The sequence below is a fragment of the Emys orbicularis genome, chromosome 7 (assembly GCF_028017835.1).
Source record: "Emys orbicularis isolate rEmyOrb1 chromosome 7, rEmyOrb1.hap1, whole genome shotgun sequence".
In the NCBI taxonomy this organism is placed as follows: Eukaryota; Metazoa; Chordata; order Testudines; family Emydidae; genus Emys; species Emys orbicularis.
Genome location: NC_088689.1, coordinates 54,405,103 through 54,428,650, shown reverse-complemented (window position 1 = coordinate 54,428,650; position 23,548 = coordinate 54,405,103). Strand labels below are relative to the sequence as shown.

The following is a 23,548-nucleotide window of genomic DNA, read 5'->3' as shown; positions in this document are numbered from 1 at the left end:
TGGGGGAAAGCTGTTCTCCCCCCCCCCCCCAGGTGATGATGGAGCGCTTTCCCCCAGCAACCGGGGAGTTGCTGGGATCAGTTAGGATCCCCCCCTTTATGTTAGAGCGCCTCTTCGTCCCCCTCTGCTCTCTGCCGCTCAGACTGGAGTCAGATTCACTGATCCGGCATAGATCTTTCTCTCCTATCTCAAACTCCCCTTCCTGTTGAAAGCCTCCTAACCCCCCCGCTCTGTCGCCACAGACCTTTTCTCCCATCCTGTGCAATCCGAGCTCTTCTCTCCCCATCTCCTCGTGCCACCCCCTCCAGCCCCCGTTTTTGGCTAGGCTCCTGGGTGGAACTGGGCTCCACTGTTTCCCTCCTCTACGCTCCTCTCTCCATCTCCCCGTGTGTTTCGCCCAGACTATATTGAGTGGTGAGTCTCTGCAATCACGTGGTCTGTGGAGGGGGGGGCGGTCCTCCGCAGTTTGCTGTGCGCTGGGGCTCAGACACACACGGAGTGGTGAAGAGCTGCTGCTGAAGTCTCTGCCCTGCTGCTGCTGCTTCCTCGCAGACACCCAGGATCTATCCATCTGCATATATTTTTTAGCCCCAGCCTTTTTCTTGCTGTCGTTCCCCTGCTTTCCCGTTCTCTCCATCGTCTCAATCTTGGAAAATCCTTGGGATTTCGGGGTCTGGGATTTTCTGATATTTTTTTTAATCTGGGTACCTTCCCCCCCCTCTTCTTTTCCCCCATTTCTGTCTCTCCATCAAACCCGGGCTGATGTGCTCCGCGAGAGGCTGGAAATGGAAGTGGTGATGCTCTGGCTTTTCCCCTGGATATTTCAGTGCGTTTCAGTACGGGCGGACTCCATCATCCACATTGGTAAGAAGGGGGGACGAGGGGGGAGAAAGCAACAAATACAAGAAAGGGATGGTGTCTCCTTAAAACCCCATCATGTCACGGGCAGAGGGCGAGGGAGCCCCATTAACTCCCCCGAGAGGGGGGCACAAAAGCCACCCGAATCCTCTGAATTGCAAAGTTAGCAGCGAGATGAGGAAGCGACGGTGGGGTCCCTTTCGGTTGCAAGGATGCTGCGAGCACGTTAGCACTGAATCGCGGCAGGGGTTTCTCTGGAGACAGGACGCAGGTTTGCTGCTGCCGTTTCTCCGGTTGTACTAAATGCTGGGCTCAGACCTGTTTGTGTGCGAGGTTTTCTCTCTTCCCCCGCCACCCCCAGTAAACAAGGCAAGATAGATTAGGAACCATCCCGTAGGGGAAACTTTCCAAAAATCCCTCCACCCCCGGCGTCCCCTTCCCCAATCATAGCAGATGCCACTATAACGGGAATGCAGGAGGGACAAGTTGGCTGGAAAAGGGTTAGGAGACGCTAGATGCGCAGTAGCTGTGTGTGTGTGTGCGTGCAACTGTTGTGGTTTGAATAAGGGCTCATTAAAACCTTTGGGCTGCAAGGCTTGAAGTCTCCAGCGAGGAGAAACCTGGCTCGGCAGTGGGGGAAGATGGGAGAAGGAGAGGCTGGGGGATTCATGCAGGACGGGTAACTTTTGTGGCTTCTAGGAGAAGGGTAGAGGAATGTCCAGGGAAAGTCTGGCCGGCAAAAGGCAAAGGCTCTGCAGTCACCTTTTGGCGGGTGTCGAAAGCTACCGGCAGGAATTAAGATGGTGGTGGGGGAAAGAGAGGGACAAAATCCTCCACGAATCCCCCGGGCTTCTGGCAGATGAGAGGGGAGGAGATGGAGAGTGGCGGGGAAATGAAGAGCAGTGATTCCCATCCGCCTTTAGAGGAGGAGGAGGAGGAAAATCCTCAGGGAGGAGAGAGAGAAGCCATGGAGCAAGAGAGGCTGGGTGGGAGTTTAGTCCGGAGCTAGAGAGCGCGCGCCTGTGCCCTGATGAACATGAAATGTAACAAGTTTGCCCCCTCCAGGCGCCACGCGTGAGGGGGCGGGGGTGAGCATGTGGGTAAATGTCTATGAGGGTGGGGACCGATTTTGAACCAGCTGACGTGGTGGCGGCGGGGAGAACGAGGATGCTCAAACAGCAGCCCTGTAAAACAAGCAGGAGACTGAGGGCCAGGGCCAGAGCCCACAGCATTGCGGATCTACCCGAGAAAAGAGACCGAGTCAACTTTGCCCGCTGTGCGAGGAAAGCCCTGAGCTACCCGTGAATTCCGAGGTGGCGAGGGGGGAGGGCGGCGGGGAAGCCCTGGTTGCGTCTCATCCTCTCAGGCGCTGGACACACTTACAGGATTCCAGCTGCACCAGGAGCACGTTGTTCACCTTGGATGCAAACTCGAGATTTCTGACTTTTTTCGCGATTTGCTGAAGAGGAGGAAAGCGCGCCCCGTTTCTCATCAGTGGAGCTGGAGAGTGGGGAGTCCAGAGACACAGCAGGTGGTGGAGGCCAGACGTCCATAAAGCCTCTGTCTCTTTGCCCTTTGCCTGCCAATGGACAAGGTGAAGGCCAGCTATAGATTCGTGGCTTGTATACCTGCCCACACTTCAGCCTTAGTGTTATTTTAGCGCCTCTTCCAGAAATAAGGGCTTCAAAAGATTGAAGGGGAAGAGCCTCCTGAACTTGGATTTGTGAATTTACACGCGAATCTTTGTAAGGCTTCAGGACACAGAGCTGGTGTGAATAAGCAATATTGCATCAGGGAGGGAAGTGACTTTTTTTTTATCCTTTAACCTAAAAAATCCTTGATCTGCATAACAAGATAGTAAACCTAATGTGCACACACACGCTCCCGTAGTCAGAGTATATTATGTAACACAGCTCGCCAGATGTTTTCATGTTAACTGCATAAACACGGCCCTGAAATTAGAAGCTTTCAGGTTACTGAACACACAGGCTGACTCTAAATCAGTGTGTGTTTGTGTATGCAGCAGAGATTCAAAACCCCAAACAATGACAAACTAGGTGAACAGCAGACAAAACCCAGAGCAAAAGTTGGTTGTGTTTCTAACCCCCCCCCCCCTTCTATTACATTCAAACTCACAAAGCAATTTTTTTTTCTAGGGGTTTTGGTTAAAAACCAGTAAGTGACGGTTCGTGAAGCACACATAACCTATTGGGCAAGAACAGGCTTCAGGATGCAAGTCTAGTTGTGCTGCACCTATCCATTGCAGTCAACTCATGAGCAATGGGTCCTTGAAGACTGTGTGTGTGTGATTTAATGCGCCTGAACAATAAATGCCTGTGTACGATCACCGATAAACCTGGGAGCAAGGAAGCTGTTTTCTGTTAACTTGTTTTGAAATTCTCCCATGGACCCGAGCTTAACAACGTTCTCAGTGCCACACTGAACTGGCCGTGTTAAAACACTCTGCACTCGAGGGGAGAGAGGTAGCTGATTTATATAGATGTATATACATGAAACTTTAGGCACGGGGAAATAAACAAGAATAGTTATGGAGCCTCCCCATCTCCCCCCATCTCCCCATTAACTCCCCCACCCCTCAGTCCTCCTGGAAAAGATCAAATTCTGATGTGATCATGCCAACAGGTGCCATTTTTGAAGGAAATGCTGCCAAGGACGACGAAGTCTTCAAGCAGGCGGTGTCCGATCTGAACCTCAATGACGACATTTTACAGAGCGAGAAAATCACGTACTCCATCAAGCTCATAGAAGCCAACAACCCCTTCCATGCGGTGCAGGAAGGTAAGCGCCGCGGGAAGGGGCTCGGCTGGGACCGGCTGCGAGGGCTTCGCAGAGCCCCGGCTGCTGGGCGCGGGGAGACCGTAGTTCTGCTTCGCGCGTCTGTTGCAGGTGTTTGTCACGGGCGGTATGCCCGGGCTGACTCGCCTTCCCGCCCGTGGGCGTTATCTTCCCCTCTAATAATACACGGGAAGGGGGGGATGTTGTCTCCAAAGAGCAGTTGAGTTCCGCCTCCCCCCATCTCCTGTCTTTTACTGTCAAGCCTGACAGGGCTGCTGGAGCCCTGTGCGCTGGGTGCGCGATCAGGGTGCAGGCGGGCACGTGCCGGTTGTTCTCTTCCGAAGGCGCGGGCAGCTCTGCTGGGGCTGGAAACTTTCCGGCGGCCGAAGGTTGGCGCTGTTTCCCAAGGAAAGAGCCCAGAGCGGGAAGCTGCCTGGCGCTGTGGTGCCTGCTCGCGGAGAGCTGTCATTCGTGTGAAACGCCTTCCCAAGCAGCAGCCGCTCGTAGTGCGTGTGAGCGGCCAGGCAGGCAGGGCAGCGCACCGCACGTGTGTCCGGGCACAGAACATGAGGATCTGGCCTGTTGCCCCGTGTCTCCCCGGGCAGGTCCGGGCAGCGGCGCCTGGTCTCTTGCCGCAGGGCCAGAGCAGTGGCGGATTTCAGGCGCTGTGGGGTGCGCTGGGGGAGAGCCGGGAAGGAAGGCAGCTCAGGCGCTGCACAGAGGCGATCTCTCTCAGCCTGGCAACCTGCGCTCTGAGGAAGGGCGATCCGGCCGAGGAGCCCTTCCCTGGGGAAGGGCGAATGTGAGCACGAGGCTTGGAGTTGCAACAGGTGCCAGAGCGAAGGGCACCTGAAAGCCCCGCTCACTGGCAGATGCTTCGGATGTTATTTATTGGGGGGGGGGGGAACATCGAGGGGTCAAACTACCCTCCCATAATTCTGCGATGTAAAGGCAATTCAGTGAGATACAGGGAAATCTAAGACACTGATGAGAGAATGATCGGAAGTGGAGCCTTCAAGTGTATAAGGGAACAATTCCTTTCTACGGGAATAAAAGGGTAGTTACAATGCGATGTCCCTGAAGGATTCAGAGTGAGTGTGGGTTGGGCTAGTTTTGCCACTCTCGTTTCGTTTGTCTCCTGACTTGAACTCCCCATGTCCGCAGAGAGGCGCAGAGTAGAGGTGCTTGTGAGTGCGTGAGGTCTAGTAACTCCAAAGATTGCTTCAAAGAATGTGAATGGCGAGACACAGTCTGAGCAGTCTTGGTAAGAAACCAAAACACATTATTGGTGCCCAAACGTTTAGGCTGCCTCTAGCCCCCTTCTGCTATCTCTAAGGTCTGTCCTAACTTGTTGCTGGGAGAGAGAGAGCTGAAAATGGAAGGAAATATTAAACATCCATCAATAAAGAGGCTGAGTGCTGCAATGTGCGGGGACTGCAATACATGTGAGAAGGTGTGCAATGTCACAGGCCTTGAAGCCCACACTTTGAAACGACGGTGCTTAGGCAGAAGCTTCAGGCTTTTTTGTCCTTGCCTGAAAGTGAGTTTTGATTCAAAGAGTGAGGGATAGTCTCATTTTAGATATGTTTAGATTTTTACCAGTCACAGAAAGGATCAAATACTGCTGGACTAAAATAAGGACTGGCTGAGAGATTAAGAGGAAGTCTATTCGGAATGGAGACGATGCAGTCCTTGTAGTTTGCTGCTGTGTTTAATAATACTTTATTATCATGTTAACCCCCTATTGTGTGGATGAATGGAGAAGCAAGTTTTTAAAGTAGGGAGAAAACTGGGAAAGTGGTTAGAAAAACAGCTGTTTTATTTCACAGTCTTTGATCCCACTGAGGTTTTACGTGTGGATTAAATGGGGTAGCTAAGTAACTGGCTGAGCATTTTCCTAGCGTTTATAAGATCTGACAAGTAGTTACACAGGTAAATCATTTCAATTAGCTTTTATTGCAAAGGAAAATGTTTGAAATTAATCAGCTTGCCTTTACAAATAAGACTTTAAAAAGATGTCATTGGGGTTTGATGAAGAAGCCAAGGTTGATTATTGCCTGGGTTATTTCAGCAGCAGTGTTTCTGAGTAATAATTATTCTAGAAAAGAGAGCTATTTATATACCCTGACAAGAGTATTTTTAAAGATGATTCACCACTAGTCTTATCCTTAATATTACAGAGCACAGGGAAAATAATCTTTTCCTGTGTGAAAATTTGCATTCATACATACGTATTTATGTGTAACTTGTGTATATGCAAATTATGGTTACAAAATTGCATCAAATATTCATTTTCATAGACCCCAAACAATTCCTTCTGACATCTTTTTGCCACCATGCATGCTTCTTTGCTGTCACATAAATCCAAGACAGCAACAAAACAAACCTGTTTGGGGGACTGATCCGAAGCCCATTGACATAGATGGCATTCGTTCAATAGGCTTTGGATCAGGCTTACATTCTTGAAAAGAGGGCAAGAAAGGTGCTTGTGACTGGGGAAAAAATACATAGTCACAAACTGTGGAATAGTAGGGTTGATTATTGGCAAAGACTAATTGAAGGATCAGCTCTTCCTACATTTGCAAAATGTCAGTGTCCTATATTGGAGTTTATTCATATTCATGGAAGTGACAGAAGTTGGCTGGCTGAACAAGTGCTTCCAACAGTGTCGCCTCTTCTCAAAAGTAAAAGCTTTAAACTACTTTGATCACATTGGGATATAAACTGACAGTCTTGTGGACAGCAAGTCCACCTGCTCAGCTTGTTCTGAGGAACTTGACCAAACTAGAGAATAATTCTTGACTTGGTAGTTTTCTTATTTTTCCTTTTAATCCTGCAGGAATAGCAGTACCTCCAGGAAAGAGGAATATTTCCAAAGTAATAATTCGCTGTGAAAACTGTGCATTGAAACCACAGGAAGGATTCTGGTCAGACTTTAATCTATTTGGTATAGATCATTAGGCACCACAGCATATCTTCAGTGCCTGAAAAAGTGTAGGACCCAGATTTTCTTGGAGATGCCCACTGATGGGCAGTGGGCACCTAAATTTAGAATAATTTCCTGCAGTTCTGATCACATGCTGGAGACCAGAGGAAATGGAATAAATGTTACAATTTCATTGAAAAATCACCCTTTGTCACCTAGCTGTTAAAGCTTATGGGACCTCAAAACGATCCTATCTTCACCCTGTGTGTCAATACCTTGCCACAATGGATGAGTTAAAAACAGAGTGGCAGCCTTATTGGTTCAAGTCAGACTCTCCCCCACTTTTTTGGGGTTTGAATTTCTTTCATTTGCAACTGTTATTCAATATGCTGACAGAATGATGCATGGGATGCACTAGTAACCATTCTATTTGTACGATGCAGTATCTTTCTGCACAATATTACATGGTGTCAGTCTTACTATTCAAAGTTTCATTGTAATCAGTTATGCAGATGCCCTACTCATTTCACTAGGACTTTGCTTACAGTAGTCAAAATAACCTGGAGCAAATCAGCTGCTCAAACTGCTCACAGAATGTTGCTATCGCTATATAAAATTCACTGACACCCACATTATTCTTCCTGTGCAATGTCTTTCTAAGCGGTGCCATGGAAATCAGTGTTGTAAATGTTAGTTTCATTGTAATGGGACTCTGTGTAGTACAAAACGATTTGGAGTAAAAATAGTCCAGTGTGATACTACTGCCAGAGTAGCTCACAGAATCAAACAAGGCACACAATATTATATTTTGTTTCAAGTACCTTTATAAACAGCATTACCCAGTAACACTGTGAATTATTCCTGAAGTCCTACTTAAATCAATGGTGCAAGCAGGCACTTCATTTCAGAGGTACTAAGGTAATATTATGAAAAGTAAACACTCCATGTGACAAGATTTATTAACGGTAACAATAATTTAATTTCTGATTATTTTTTAAATGCACTTGGGTTGATATTTAGTATATTGGTAAGATTTTTTGCAGGGGGAGGAAAAAAAATTGAAAAGCAGCTGTATTTTTTCAATAGGATTCGTTCACTTCCAGGAGTAATGGCCTACTTAAAGTATTTTATTTTCCAAAAACAAGCCATTTTCAATACTAGGAGATATACAGATATACCTTAGACACTGGAAAAAGCTATAGGGACCTTTGCTCAACAGAATACAGTGATGGTGAATGCCCAGTAACTGCAATAGGTAAATGAGAGCTGAGTCTCTCTCTCTCCCCCTCTCTCTCTCTCTATCTCTTTAGGTGGACTTCCATGCTAATGGGCTTATAGATGCTTGAGCATAGCAGTTAACATGAAGCCTAATTCTAAAACATGACCCTAGGTGGTTCAGCTTGCATCTTGTGGGGAAAACTTCCTCTTATGACTCAGTAATAATTTGTATTAGAGTCGTGCCTAGTTGCCAATGGTCAAGGCCTCATTGTGCTCAGGGTTGTGCAAACAAGCAGTAAAGAGACAGTCCCTGCTCTACAGAACTCACAATCTAGTTTTATAACAAGATGCAACAAGTGGATGAAACAATCAAATGGGGGCAGCGGAGAAGTATGACATAACAGTGAAATCTGGTGTCTTTCATGTATATATAAAATAGGACTTGATTTTATATTTGTGCTCATGTACTGGCATGACACTTTGTGGAGTATGGTCTTTATGCCTATGACAATTAGTTTTAGTTGAGGGGAAAAAATCATTTTCATTGTAAATAGCTGGCAAAAAATCAAAATCTGAGAATGGTTATTCTGGTTTGGCTGTTCTGTAGAAATCAGCAGCAACTGTATAAGCAATGTTAATTTAATTATTGATCCCTTTTGTTCTCTTCATTGTAAAGAAGTGGTGTGCCAACTTTTAACCCAACATCTGTAAAAGTGCTGAGATGTGAACTAGTGCAAATAATTTGTTTTTATCAGTGACCCTAGCAATTCCTTAAAATGCTGCAATTTTTTTCTGAGCTAAGAAGTTTGAAAGCTCAAAGGTATAAGGAACTCTTTTACAGATAAGACTGTGAAATATGTGGAAAATAAAGTTTTCAATTCAAATTGCCATTTCTATACTTGCTGCTGGAGTGATCATGTTGAGGAAAAGTGAGCGTGTGTTTGACAGTGGAGTCCAAAAGACAACTGTAAACGAGTTTCTAGCCTGTCTTGAAAATACATCTGTTTAAGGTTAAAAAAAAAAGTATGTGTGTGTCTGTGTGTATAAAATAGTTCAGCAGTAGATCTAAATGTTTTTAAACACTATTGGGGCATAAAGGCTAACAGTACAAAATACCTTTTGCCTTTTTAACTGTCACAGTGCATCGTGGGGAGAGGATCCGATGGAGGTAGTTATTCAGAAATCTTGAAACTGTTTTGAAATGCCAATACAATCTTTCCTAGAATTGCAAATTGTTCTATTTTCATAGACAGTGGTTCCTTTCAAATGAATTGTTTCTAATTTGGGCAACCTTGCATGCCTGCTGAGGTTAAAAGGCTCTCAGCACTGGAAAGTGGAGCACACTTTGGAATTCAGTACATGCTTTGAGAGTGAAGATGATGTTCCATAGGTTGATTTAGTTATCTATTTTTTCCATGCATATTGCTGTGGTACATGAGTGATTCACAGCTGCTGACTTTTTTGGGTGCATGTGTGTATCCATGTTGTGTACCTTGGAGTGAAGCTGTTCCCTTGTCTCTTGTATACGGGACTTGGCAAGGATGTGTGCTTGGGGAAGTTCTCAAACTGCCGTAGCCAGGGACATACGTTTCAAGTTACAGATACAGTAGGTATTGAGCATTTTTGTTTGTTTAGATGTAAGTTGAGCTGCATATATATGTCTAAATGTACAAGTGAAACAGCGAAACAGGAGCATTATCTTCGTTGTTCTAGGATTTGTTTGCCCAGCTAAAATTCAAAGCAGAACCTAAACACATGCATAGCCTAAGGGTATAGAACTGTGGACGCAATTAGTGAATTTCTGTGAGGTTCTGGGTCTGTCTCTCCCCACCCCCTCCCTTACAAGTTTATTTCAAGATAGTGAGAGTGACACTCTGAGTAGAAACTCATATTGGGGACAGAAGCTGTATTGCAAATACACCTGGATAGAGTCTTCAGCTTTCAATTGCAGAGACTGCTTTCTCCTTGGGTGGAGATCAGCTTTAAGTGTAAATGGCCACATAAACAATAAATGGAGAAATGCCTGCCAGCCACGGTGAAAGTGTCCTCCTCACTTTGGGCAAGCTCAGGACAGGTCAATATATAGGCCTAGGCTAAAATGGTGTCATGTAAACCTGAGATAAGGCATTCTGAATTGTTTGGTTATAGTTTTTAGATGAAAGCATGGCCTCAGAGATGAAAGTCTGTTGTTTCACTATGTTTTATATCTTCAAGATGTTTAGTCCCCGAACACGGGGAGGAGATGGGTGGGGGTGGGGGTAGAATTGCAAACCATAATGGATCTCAGGAATTCTAATATATTCTTCTTCATATGAAGTGATTTAAAAAAAAAGATTTTATTGATTTGGCTGCATTGGGTGGGAAAATGTATTGCTTGGTTAAGAAATACTACCAATGCCCCATATTTAAAGTTAAATATTTAATAGTAAATATAAAAAGGATTCTAGCTTTTGTCTGCCAGACTTGCAAAGAATTGGTTTTTATTAATGTACTGTCATTCAATTTTTTTGCTAGTTGTTTCTCATGTGTCTTTCACTATCGTATAGCATCTCCTTTATCTGCTATTCTCTTGCAGCTCACTTGAGCATATATTTCAAGCAGGTTTCACTGGGATACACTGTCTTGTTTAGAACTTTTTGACAGCTGAACTCTGAGTTCTCTGGAGTGAACATATTGTTATATACATCATTTCTAGTTTCATTCTGAGCTTTCAACGCATTCTCAAAACCAGGCAGATACAGTGTAAGCAGGGGATTACTCCCCTAGTCCAAGAGGCCTGGCTGTGTAACTACACATTTTCTAACTAGTCTACTGTGGTTAAAAGCTGTTGCTCAGTGGGGTGAATGTGCTTAACATTTTTACCTCCTCATGCCTTCCGAGACCAAACTGAGACTTGTTAAGGACTGCCACAGTGAAGGCATCTGTGACACTGTCATCTCATTCTGCCTGTGCTTTTATGCTCTTTAGTTGTATGGCTTGGCTAGTATGTTTCACAAAATTAAAGAAAACAATGTTTTGAAATCTCCCTCTCTCCCCTCATGTGCATTTTTGTTATGTTAATGGCAATGACCCTGTGTTTCCTTCAGTTTGAAACAAATATGCCAATATTTCATAAAGGGGGGCAGATTCAGTTCGGCTGAGGATGAATGCAGCCTATGAATTGCAAGCAAGAAATCCAAGTACATATACCTCTAATTACAGCTAGGTATTCTGAGGCATAGCTATTCACTGTTCTATTGTAGGTGAAAAAATGTGAGGATATCTTGCACCTGGGAGGCTACTGTTCTGAAAAGGTACCCCAAATATTTTTTATTTTTGGTTTTGTAGAGAGCATACTGTCCTGGGATTAGTTTCTTTTCCTTTCAAACCATATCCTTCAAAAGCATCCACATCATTTTGGCTCTGTACCATGTGTAATGAAATGCATTCATGCGTATGCAGATCAGGAAAAAAATGTATTGAATTTCCAAGTCCTGTGCTGCCTCCAACACATGACATCCATTGGGTTTCATGCTTTGGCTGTTCCTACTTGGGAAATTTCCCTGCTTTGCGCTACTGCTGGTGCAGCTGTACCAGTGCTAGTGACAGTGGGAGTGGCCACTCAGGCACTTTCACCACTACTTTGCCTGACTTTGTTTAGGGTGTGGTTAAAACGCCTGTGCCCACAATCCAGTAAAGAAACGTTTCTAACTTATTTAGAGATCAAAATTCGCTTGAACTGCCCCACTCTCCCTGGTACTAGTACTTTCAAGTCAGGGGTTACGTTTCTCAACTTTCTAGAATACTGGTTTTGTACAGAAAGCTAACTTTAATAGCTGTGGTGGCATCTGGTCAATTGGGAAACAAAATTATAACTAATTTATAATCAAACTTTGCAGACAGCTTTCCTAACAAAAACCTGTCCATATATGACACCCTGGGAAAAGGATGTGAATAGACAAATTACCCAAGAGGAATGGGGTTTGATCCACAAAAGAGGACCAGCAATCTGTGTGTGTGTGTGTGTGTATGTGTTGGTGAAAGAGGAGATTTTATGCAAATATGGTGGACATGTCCAGTCATTAGAGAGTATTAGGTTGCAATCTGTAACCAAATATGACAAATTGTTTTTACCAAATAGTCCTTTGGTAATCCTCCTGGGGCTTCCTAGTGGAAATGGTCACACAAAAGGAAATGAAGAATTAATCTCTCATCAGCTAGTAGCGGCTTGGCCATTGGTAACCTCTCACTGGAAAAAAAACAAAAATAGCCCAACCATTGAGGAAAACTATGGGAGGTTGTGGTTATGGAAAAATTAACACACCAATTATATACCCAGCAAAATGGAAAGAGGACAGATAGATACCTAGATATTTGGTTACCTTTTATTCAGTACTCAGACAAAATACATTCATCTGCAAAAAACCTCGCACACTTGTCCAATGTTTTTAATATTAACCTTTGATAGACATACCTGCTCTGTTAAATATGTGTATGTAGAGATTTCACTCAGTTTAATAAAATCAGTAGAAATGATATCAGTGTTGTGATGATGCTCACTCTGTAATATGGTAACACCCTGTTAAATAGAAAGATCTGTTGTCCATATTCCTGTAAAATATCTCGCTAAACAAAAGCTACCTGTTGTAATGATTGTTTTGTTTCTGATATTTACATGTGAAGGATATATAAACTTGCTAAAACTTCCTAAATAGTTAAAAAAATGGCAGTACTCCATCTATTCTAAAACTCCCACTGTTATTATCATAGTGGAGCTCCATGAATGGCAATATAACAATGGTCCTTGTTTACAGTGGGCTTGTTTCTCTCTGATACACTGTTAGCTACTCTTGCTAAACGTTAGTAGCCAATTTGGCACAGCTGGTTTGCCAGGACTGTGGCTGCCGTGGGCTTCTTAGAGCAGGTCTACATGACATAGTGGCTAACAAGTTTAAGTGACATAGTGGTTAGAATGCTGGAGTTGCCTGGAGCCCTATCTGCACTATTACTTCTACCCAGGTGGAGCTGCATCCATGCTCTCTGTGGTGGAAAAAGCTTCTGAAAAGGCTAGAGTAGACACAGGCTGAGTGATTTCCTAGAAAATGTTAGACAAGGAAATACAGAATGAGGGCAGCATATGACCTACAAATAGCCTATATTACAGCCTGACCTTGTTTCTTTTCTCCCTGCTAATATGCAACCTGCTAATACCTTGATTTAGCAACCACTAGGTGTGGAACTGTCATAGATTTCAAGATAATTTAATTCACCGAATGGCTGCAGGATTGGCTCACTGTTCTCCTAGAATACCAAATGGCCTCACCCTGTTTTTCATCAAAGATTTAATACCAGGGAGCTATAGTCGGGTGTTATGCTACTTTCTTTACTTATACAAAATACGTACAGTGTTAACTAGTGTATTGTGAAGCATCATCACAAATCAGACTTAAGCAGTGTTTATAAAAATGTAAATGAACATACTTTTGTGTCAATGACGTTTTTTTATTTTAAAAATAAATTATATATTTTTCTTTTTTATTTGCACACTTTGGTAATCCATGATGGGTCTCCCCAGTCACTACTTGAATTAGCGAGTTCTGCTATAAATGTGAAATGAGTTTGGAAGATCTTCCCTCCCTGTACTTGTGCACCTTTGGTATTAGAATTGTTAAATCAAATAACCCTAACTATTAAAATACACTGTATATATTGTGTGTATATATACAAGTGATTTAGATGCCGGATATATTGTAAACCTCTTTTGCACTGAGTAGAAAAATATCTTGATCTTATCTGCATTCCTAGACTCTAACTGCCACAGGTGATTAAAGGAACCCTATATTCCAAGCATATTTTAAATTGCATCTTAATATATAAGGAATGGATGCAGTTTCATATTTTGATGTGATTCATCCTTCTGTGGTCCAGAGTGATAGGAGTTCAAACTATAGCTCTTTGAACAGAGAGGCTATGACCAGGTTTATTAAAATCATGCATGGCTTAGTGTAGTTGTACATAAAAAGATAAACAAAAGATAGTGATGAGTTCTTACAGTAGTGGCTCTAAGTTAATGTTGTGTTCAGTAAGCCTATGGCTAAAATGGTTACTGAAGAGATGTAAGTGAAATTTGATACTCTGCGTCCCAAAGATCACTTTTTTGGACAAATAACTACTTGCTTCCCCAAGACAAAGATCAGGTTGCAGCAGTTAAAAAGGACATTGTTCTATACTTTCAAATAAATGATATGGACAATATAAAAAGAGGTCTTCTCAGGAGGCAAGTAAAGGAATATTTAGGGGGCAGTTGATAAGCAGAGCCTCTTGGCTGAAATGTAAGAAGATGTAATTTTTGCCATTCTAAGTAAAACATAAATCATGTGTTGGACTTCACTCAGTTTTTCTTGCAAAAATAGATATTTTTATCTATCTATATATATAGATAACTATAGATATAACTTGTCATACATTTATCTAAAATTTTATTCTTCTGAGAGATTCTAAAATGAATTGTTGCTGTATTTTTATTTGTCCCCAGTGGAATGTTGGCATCTGATGCTTCTAAAGGTTGCTCTTCTTATCTAACCGTGTAGAGGCACCTTAGCTAAAATGACTGATTGGAAGCATTGCTGCTGTACAGTAGATTTTGTACACTGACTTGAAATCTACCTTTTCTTAGAGGAGGTTTTCATTGATCTAAATCTGCCCCAGCAAAATAGAAGTGGCATGTTGAAAAATCACATTTTGTGGTCCCAGTTTCACACATGCTTTCCATAGTTCACATAGACACATGCATACATATTTGCACATATCCAATTTTATGTTCGGCTGCCTCCTCATGCACTTGAGCATACAACTTCTGTTCATATATACAGAAATAACGTGCTTTTGATTTTTTTTAGAATTTAGTGCAGTTGAAAAGTGCTAGACTGTCAGGCCTGGAGACTGAAGTCTACTAATCATGGGATACATCTAGGGCATGAGGACCTGCAATCTTCCCAATACCAGTGCATTTCAACCTTGACCTATAGAAACAACCTCTAGAACTGAGAAGCCAGTTTATTCTCTGTGTCCCTTCAACTGCTGGTCTCTTGGGGTTGAGACGAGGAATAAAAGGGCCAATTAATGTCAATTGTAACAGTAGTATTTGGTGATGTGATACTTGTCCGCTAGGAATTGGAGCGAGGCCACTAACTAGCATGCAACATTTTGAAAATCTATTCCATAGTGCATGAAGATGTGTAATGATTTCAGGGACAGATTATAACGATATGCTAATATGCCAAGATTTCTCTCATTTACATAGCTTTAAGGCAATAAGTACATAAAAATGAGAAACATGTTGAGAGGGTTTTCTTTTATGTAGTTCCTAATGGCTTGTGTTTAATTATAATTTGGAGACTTGATTGCTGTTCTTGAAACTATTTTCAGGTTTGTGAGTTTTGAATGCTTTTAGTCGGCCTGCAAGGTTTGCTTGATCAAAACATTACTCAGTTTCTGTGGTGGGTAACTTTCCCCACATCAGTGGTTCTGCTCTGAAATTCTCATTTGACTTTGTTGTGGCTTCTTGATTCCTATCTATTTCCCACCCTCCCCTTTTAATATTAGTTTAAATATGCAGTAAGAAATGATATCTTGAAATGCTAATGATCTTCAGTTAAGGGTAAAAAGAACCAAGAGGCATTAATTTAAGTAGTGCTGTTTGGCTGCATTAAACCACCCAGCAGGGTTTCTACTGCTTGACCTTCCTGAGAACCATTCCCTTAGCAACCTCTCAAATAGAGGGAAAAAGGACAGTAAGAATGAGGGCCTGAAATGATTTCCGCTTACATTCAGCTGAATAATGTCTGAGGAATGACTTGCATTCTAGGCCCCCCCCCCCAAAAAGAACCCCTACCCAGTGGGATCCTAGCTCTCGTTATTCACCCAGTATCTTAGTCGAGTCCTTTAATTCATTGCATTTTAACTTGCCGTCTCAGTCTTTGAGATTTTAGCTAGCAACGTCATTCATAAAATACTCTGTAATATCATCTTCTTGATCACGTTGGCCCTCTGCCTCACTCTTATTTAGAAAGTGAATAAATACAAGGATTTTCTGGGGAAGGAAATGTCTGTAAAGTTAATGAGAATTGGTTTTGTCAGCAGGTGAATGCATCTGTAAGTCCAAGGCTTTATGTTGGCTGTGCATTGGGAGGTGATAATCATCTTCTGCTTGTTACCACATGATATATATATATAGAACCTGTAATGATGAGGCATTGTCATTGCCTTTTGGGATGTCAGCACTACTCATGAGTAAGGGGAGAGCTGAGTGAAACTCAGTGGTTTTGGTTTATGGTGGATTTGCGTTCCATTCTATGTTGGGTTCATCCACACCTGAATTTTGCTTTGATTTAAATGAACCTTCCCAAACTCAAAGGAAAACTTGATGAATTTTGCTTGCCTTTGTTGTTGTTGTTGTGGTTGAAATCAAGTGAAACAGAATTTTGCTTGGTTTGCATTGGTAACTACAATCCAGAGGTGGAGAGGGTAGAGGCATAGTAGTATTGGTCAGAGGGGGTTTCAGGTGCAGAGGGCAGCATGGAAGAAGATGCAGAGGTGATGAGTGGTCTCTCCCCATATTGTATGTCTCAACTCCAATCACACAACAATATACATTTTATGTTTACCTAGTGCTTAATCTTTTGTAGTCTCTCCCATTCTCTCTCTCTCTTTTTTCTTCTGTCCCAAGTAATTCAGTTACTATGGAAACAATAATGTTATTGGTGTGGGTGGAGCTTAGAGACATCAGCAAGAGCAGAATAAAGCCTGCTAATTCCATGGATTGCTCAACGTTCCATAGTGAGTAAGCTGACTGTACCTCATACGGCTGGATTCTTAAAGTGGCCCAGAAGGCCAAGGGAGTATACCAGGCTGCTAAGAGGAAATCTTGGCTAGTGTTCAGCTGGAGGCAGCTCCTTCAGCAGCTGACTCTAGTGCAAGGGGAAGGAGAGGGTATTTCAGCAAAGCATGGTGGAGTGGAGCTCCATTATACCTGGTCCTTCATTAGTGTAAGGTCTCTGCCCACTGTAGCTGCCCTAACTTGCACTGGGGGTGAGTGGTTCCCTGGGGCTGCCACTCTTGCTGGATCATAGTGGAGCATGGGGGCCTATGTCTGGATTGAAGCATCACACAAACTGAAACACTATCAAAAATAACCATCTCAGAATTCATTGCTACTTGACTGGCTTTGAAAGAAGGGCTGGGAGGAAGATGAGCAACTGTGGGATCTATCAGGGAGTGCTTTTCGGGAGGAAAGACAGAACGTGAATTGGCTTTCAGTCAAACAGTATCCTGAATGAGCCACAATTTGGCACACGCTGACATACAGCATGGCATTCCTGCTGCCAGTGGGGGCTTGGCTCAGCACTGGCACTCCCAGAGCCATTGGAGCACACAGACAGAAATACTGTGAAGCATAATGTAAGGCTGCATTATTTAACTGGGATGTTGTAGTCCTCTTGCTCACCTCCCCACAATTCGATCCAGAAACAGAGCCCATGCCAACAGTAGCACTGCTATTAGTAAGAGAGGTTCAGAGTTACAAAATTGAGAGGGGACTCTAGTGGCTACAATTACATCTTGCTTTTAAAAAACACAATCAAATGCAAATAGAACATAAAACTACAGCCACCAACTAACAAAGCCCACACCTAGGGGGAAATCCTGTCCCTACTGGAAAATCAATGGGAATTTTGCTATTGTCTTCAATGAAGGCAGGGTTTCACCCCTAGGATGGAGGTCAGGGTGGACAGCCCCTGATAGATGAGAAAATACTTCTGTGTCTTATTGAACGTTTATCAAAAACTGTAATTCCAATTCTCAAACAGCTTTTTGACACCCTGCCACTTCTTGTTCTCAAACCATCCCTTCTGTGGCATTCTGCTCCTCCACTGAGGAGGATCTGCCTCCTGGAGCTTGTTTGTTCTGCTCCTGGCAGTCTCCCATGGTCAGTGGCACACGTCACTTCCGCCAGCTTTAGTGTCTTCGGAGTTCCATAGAGCCCTGGTGGCAGAGGCAGCTCTGGAGAGGTACTGAATTGATGCATTTCCTGGCTACCTGAGGCACACACCCTCTGTCTGGAGCTGTTCTCATTTAAGTGGTGCTGTCTAGGCAGCCTTCCCATGGTGGACATTCTATCTCCCTAGTTTATACATACAACAGACCCATCACCATTTTAACTCTTAGTTAGTATCTCCTGATACTGACATCTCTTTCCACTTCCTTCCTTCCTGCTATATATCTTTCCTCTTCTTGCTCAGTAGCATGGTGTGTCTCTGATTCTCCCCCAATCCCCATCTCACACTCAGTGCAATTGAATTTTGAACGTGCTCCTTTTATGATTTACTGGATTATTATATTTCCATTTCATTTTAATCATCATTATGACAACATCTGTTGGCAGCAGTACACAGCTGTTTTTCAGAGCACATTCCCTAGGATTTGAAAATGTTATATATCTATGCTAGAGAGAGCACCACAAATTTTTTCCCTTTTGTCATTTGAACTAAAAGGAATGCAATTGCATTACAGGAAGGAGAAATGTGCCTTTGGAAGACTTGTCGCCTTGTTCAGTGGCTTCCATTGCAAAACTTCCTTATCTTCCCACAGCTACCTTCTGGTTTATCTACACCAGAGAACCCTGGGCTTGAAAGGTGAAAAGTTTAAACCCTCCTCCTGCTTTCATTGACAAAACACACGTTCTTTCTTTTGGTTTAATTTAGCTTTGGAAGCTGCATTTCTTTGACCCCATCAGAAAAAGGAAAGCCTACATTTACAAACAAAACCTCATGCATCAATACAATACCCAAAGGAGAGATCTGACGGTAGATCTAAAGAGCAATTAACATCAAGAAAAATCTAGGAAATAACATTGACAGCAGCAGTCAATTACATTTTCTACAGTGCACGCTGGCAGCATTGACAGTTAATTTAATGCAAATTAAAATATGGATTGGCCACTTTGATAAAAAGTAATACTTTATAAAATGTCACTAATTTGATTGAAAAACAGAAATACTTGCCTTCCCTTTTCTTTTCCTTCTTTCCTGATAGCTTCTGTATTGAATAATCCTGTATATCCACTTTTGCTCTTGTATCTTTTTGGGTTTATTATCCAGCAGTCAAGCGGGTATTTTTGATTTCTGTAATTGTCATTTAGGCAGCACAGTGAACAAAGAGGCTTCTGGTGGGTATACAATAGCTACATTTTGTCCAGCAAAGAAGTGGAGGAGGCTGGATAAATGTTGAGTGTAGATATACTGCTGCTCACACTTTCATACTGTTTATTTTTGCCCGGATTCTGCAATGTATTCTGCACATGTGCAGGGGTCCATTCACCTCGAGCTCATTGCAGGATTGGGGCCTTAGGCAGTACCGTGCCAGTCCTACTATGCCATCTTCAGTTCTTTCATGTCCACAGGAGACAGACCTCTGAAACTGAATGAGTTAGCTGGCCCAAAGGAGTCAAACTGCTTTAGATAGTTTCTTGAATTCAGAGAAAGTGGTATAGTTTTTGAGGAGAGGACTGTGAAAAGGGAGGCAATGAATCTTTGGAGCAGGACTGGTTAGTTTTAATCTTGTGGCCCTGTTTCTGTTTGTTCAGAAATATCTGCATTTATATTTTGTAAAAGCAAGTAAAGAACGAACAAATAAATATTATCACAAATATTATCATATTTATTTTGGAACTATCTTCTTTCCACTTTACAAACAAGAAATGTGCTTGAAAAAACCGAATCCCCTTTTCTGCAAGCCAAGATGACAAAATTGACCTTGGAATTCAGTGATTTGTAGCATGCCAGTTTTGGATTATAATCCATATTAGATGTTGCACTTTATTTTTATAAGTGTTGTAAGGTGTGCCCAGTGCTGTTTAGGGGTAAGGTATACCAAACAAATAACAACATACCTGTGCCAAACAACTTACAATCACAAAAAACAAAGTACAGATACAGTAAAATACAATACAGAGCAAGCGCAATGTTGTGTGGTTTTGAAACATTCTTTTCTTTTGAAATAGATTTGTATTGTCACATGTAAATATAAGCAGCATCATATGTTAAACTGTGCAAACAACTGATTTTTCAGTTCAGTGGCTGAATCAAAAAATAAAATACAAAAATTTGGGTCAAGCTGAAAGAAAATGTTCCAAAATGTTCAAAGAACTGAAACTGAAAAAAGTTATGTTTCATGTCAACAAAAAAGGTTTGTGTTGACCCAAAATGAAATGTTTCATTTTGATTGAGGTTTTTAAAATATTTTTTTAAAATTAAATCAAGGGAAATAAATGAAAAGTTGAAATGTATTATTCCAGAAATGCCAAAACAAGCCATTTTGATGTTTCCAACATTTTTTTGAGCTAAACAATTAGCTAAAATTGACCCAAATTTGCACATTGTTTCAATTACTCCAAATTTGCAGTTTTTAGTTAAAAAAAGGTTTCATAAGAAAAATGTCACCCAACTCTAATCATATGGCTTTGGAGAAGCAACGTGTATGGTAAATGCAAATGACATTTTGCCATTGTAGATTCAAGTGAATCTAAGTCATAAGGACAAGATGAAAAGAATGGGAGATTGGGGGTGAAGGAGAAGAAAAAAGGCTCAAGCCTTTGTTGCTTGAATCTGGTTGACTTTCCTGGGAGATTTAGGTGCACTAACAAGTCAGGATTGGGGTTTTACAAAGTAAAAAATAAAGTAGAAGGAGTTTCTTTGAATGTAGAAATGTACAATGGCAGCTGAAAAGATTCTGTTGGCTCCATATTTTTTGATTTGGCTTCAGAACCCCTGGCAATTGCACGAAGAGAAAATGAACTTAGACGGCCCAATCCTGTCATATGTATTCACTTCAAATTTCCATTTAAGTCAATAGGAGTTCAGGTTGTGTACCCCCTCATAAGGAGAAATGCATAGTTGGGATGAATATTGGACTCAAAACGTACACGGAACTGAGGTATTCTGATGACACATTTATTTAAAAGCCGGAACTCTCTCTTCCTGGGTTCCTTAAAATGGACAATTTGGAATTACAGTATTTCAAACAAGTGAATTAACTGGGGACTAATCAGAGGTCCTAAAGGTTTTATAGGGCAAACTTTGAAATTTGGAGTTTTAAATCAGCTCTGAAACAGCTGGTCCGAATGATAATGAATAGCCTGAAAATCACTGTAAAGATACATTTTACACTAGAGCCAACAAAATGCAAACTGGTTTAGGAAATTGGGATAAACCTCAACTCGTGTGTGTGTGTAAAACGAATACAATCTAAACAACTCTTTTCAGCAAGTCTTTTTATATGCTCAGTGTGCTTCTCTTTCCCTTTTTAAGTATTCCCAGGAGACAGGGTAAAAATTGGGAACTTTTTCATTAAAATTGTCCCTTTTTGTTTTCATCAAAAGATCTAATTTTTCTGACAAGTTCTACTTCCCTGCAAATATGTGACATCACTAAGTAAGCTGTTAGCATCATGAAACCATAGCTAGATATGGATATAGGTGCATATTGGTCATGATGTCATGCAACGTGTTGTTAAACAGACAGTTCATTGGATCAACTTTTTAAAATATGAACACTCCCCTATAAACTGCAATGTGTCCAATCCAGAATGTTTACAGGTAACGCTCCATCCATAATTGGTATCCACATTTGCAAGTAACAACTCACATGAGAAGTATGGCCTTCAGTATAGAAGACTTTGAGCTTCAGTGATTAAAGAAGAAAGATCCTGTAGTGCATTCATCTGGAATAATCCCTAGATTATAGCTGGAGACAGGAAATATTTGCTGGCAGCACTGGGCCCTGAGGCTGTCTTTTTCTTATTGAAATGCTGATAAAATTGTTAATGCTCTAAAATAAAAAGTATTTTGGAGATGATTTTAAAAATAGATACATTGGTATAAGAAATGGACCATTTCCATTTTCTTCATCATCCTTTCCCTTTTGATTAGTTTTCATAGAGAATTTACCTTACTCTATCTCCTTTTTATATAGAAAATCATTAATTGGGGAAGTAAACTTGTCAAGATATTGGTTATCTTGGCACACAGAGAGAGGGCAATGAATTTTTCTGAGCACTCGTTCTGTATCTAATTTTCAGTCACCTAAGCGTTCACCGCTAGGTCATGGGTTTGAATCTGACTCAGGTTGCTAGTGGCTGAGAATCATTATCTGAAAACTCTTGGGCAGCCCATCTAATGGAGGGAGTAGTTTCAATCAAGTTTGTAGTGGAAGTGCAGAACTCCCTAAGTATGGAGCATAAATATACTGACTCAAATTAACTTCCTGCTATTTATTTTCTTTGACATGGCCTGACATATTATTTAATTTGGCTGGGTGGTTTGCAGAGCTGAAGGTCTCTGTCACACCACTAGTCAATTACAGGGACTACTGAGTTTGACTGACTGTTTCATTGTTGATGTACCAGCAAGTATCCATGTACTGGGCCTTGGCGTAAGCCCCCCTGCTCTCCAGTACTTGCTATTCTCAGGTAGATTTTATAGGATAATATAGTGTGAAGGAGTATTGTGATTCTTCAGCAGTAATGAAGCTTGATGAAATGAGGTGGACACAGGAATTCAGGAAATCTGACAGTTTTAAGCTGAGTTCCATCCTATTTGCTAAGCATAACTGCTTCACTGTCATAATGCAGACTAAAAATCTTAGATAGCTCTTCTTCAATGCGTGTAAGCTAGTGAATGATTATGTTATCTCCCGTTTATACTATTCATCAAAGCATACTGTGTAGAGAAGGCCTGGAAAATTCTCAAGGGTTTTGTCTCTGTTAATGCAGCACATGACAATGGAAAACATATGTCATACTAATAGCATTTTCAAGCATTTGTAATATCATGTAACTATAGTTGTACTAATTTCATTGAACCTTAGATGATGCCTATATCCCTCGCGCCCAAATTCATTGAAATGGTTGCAACCAAATCCTTGAAGTTCTTCCTCCTTCTGTATATTGCACTTGAATAAGCTAAGGGAAAATGGCACATAATAGCTGCCAGGTATTTATGTGAAAATTCAGGCCAATTTCTTACTTCAAAATAATAAAAAAATAAAGTATTGTTCCTATCAGGCTCTTGATAAACTAATAACTCTGTTGGGAAATATGAATAAATTCTAAAATGAAATCACTGCATATAATAACTGTGAGTTTCTGTTAATGTTTCACTCCTTTCCTATTATTTTTTTTACAAAACTTCTTGCAGCCTAGTTTAATTCACAGAAGTCTAATTAAAAATTGAAAGTCACCACCTGCTTTCTTCCAGTTCTTAGGTGCTCTGCTAAAATAAGAGTTTGAAAAGGTAAACTCATTAATTTCCTGTGCCTTGGATTCTCAGCCCTATCACAGCTGAGATTCTGGAGCATGAGTGACTAGTTGCAAACCCTTCTAAACTGTATTTAACTGCACAAGCTAGCTGGAAGTTTGTACATAGAAAATTATCCAAATGTCACATGCATACGACCTTTTGAAAATGGCATCTCACAAATCCATGATGAAGGCACTTGTAATACAGATTTGGGATTTTTTTTCCTTCTGAGTTAGTCTGGTTCTTTAGAAAGAATCAGTGAGGGGGCACAGAATTTACCTTAAAAGGACCAAATGCATGAATTTGTATTATTCATGCCTATTCATTGCAGTCTATAACTGCAGTTACCTTTTCATTTGAGGCTTGTTTTTGTCACTTTCTGTTGAATAGTTGCAGTTTACTCTTTTAGGGCCAGATCC

The 23,548-nt window shown here is 41.7% G+C and overlaps 1 protein-coding gene across 1 annotated transcript in view; it reads left to right on the top strand.

Moving 5' to 3' along the window:
- The first annotated feature begins 785 nt into the window (after positions 1-785).
- Positions 786-23,548, top strand: part of GRID1 (glutamate ionotropic receptor delta type subunit 1) — an 827,754-nt gene continuing 804,991 nt past the window's right edge. The window contains exons 1-2 of the mRNA XM_065407849.1: positions 786-864; positions 3,502-3,657. Of these exons, the coding sequence (XP_065263921.1) occupies positions 786-864; positions 3,502-3,657 (235 nt within the window). The remainder of the gene's footprint in view (positions 865-3,501; positions 3,658-23,548) is intronic.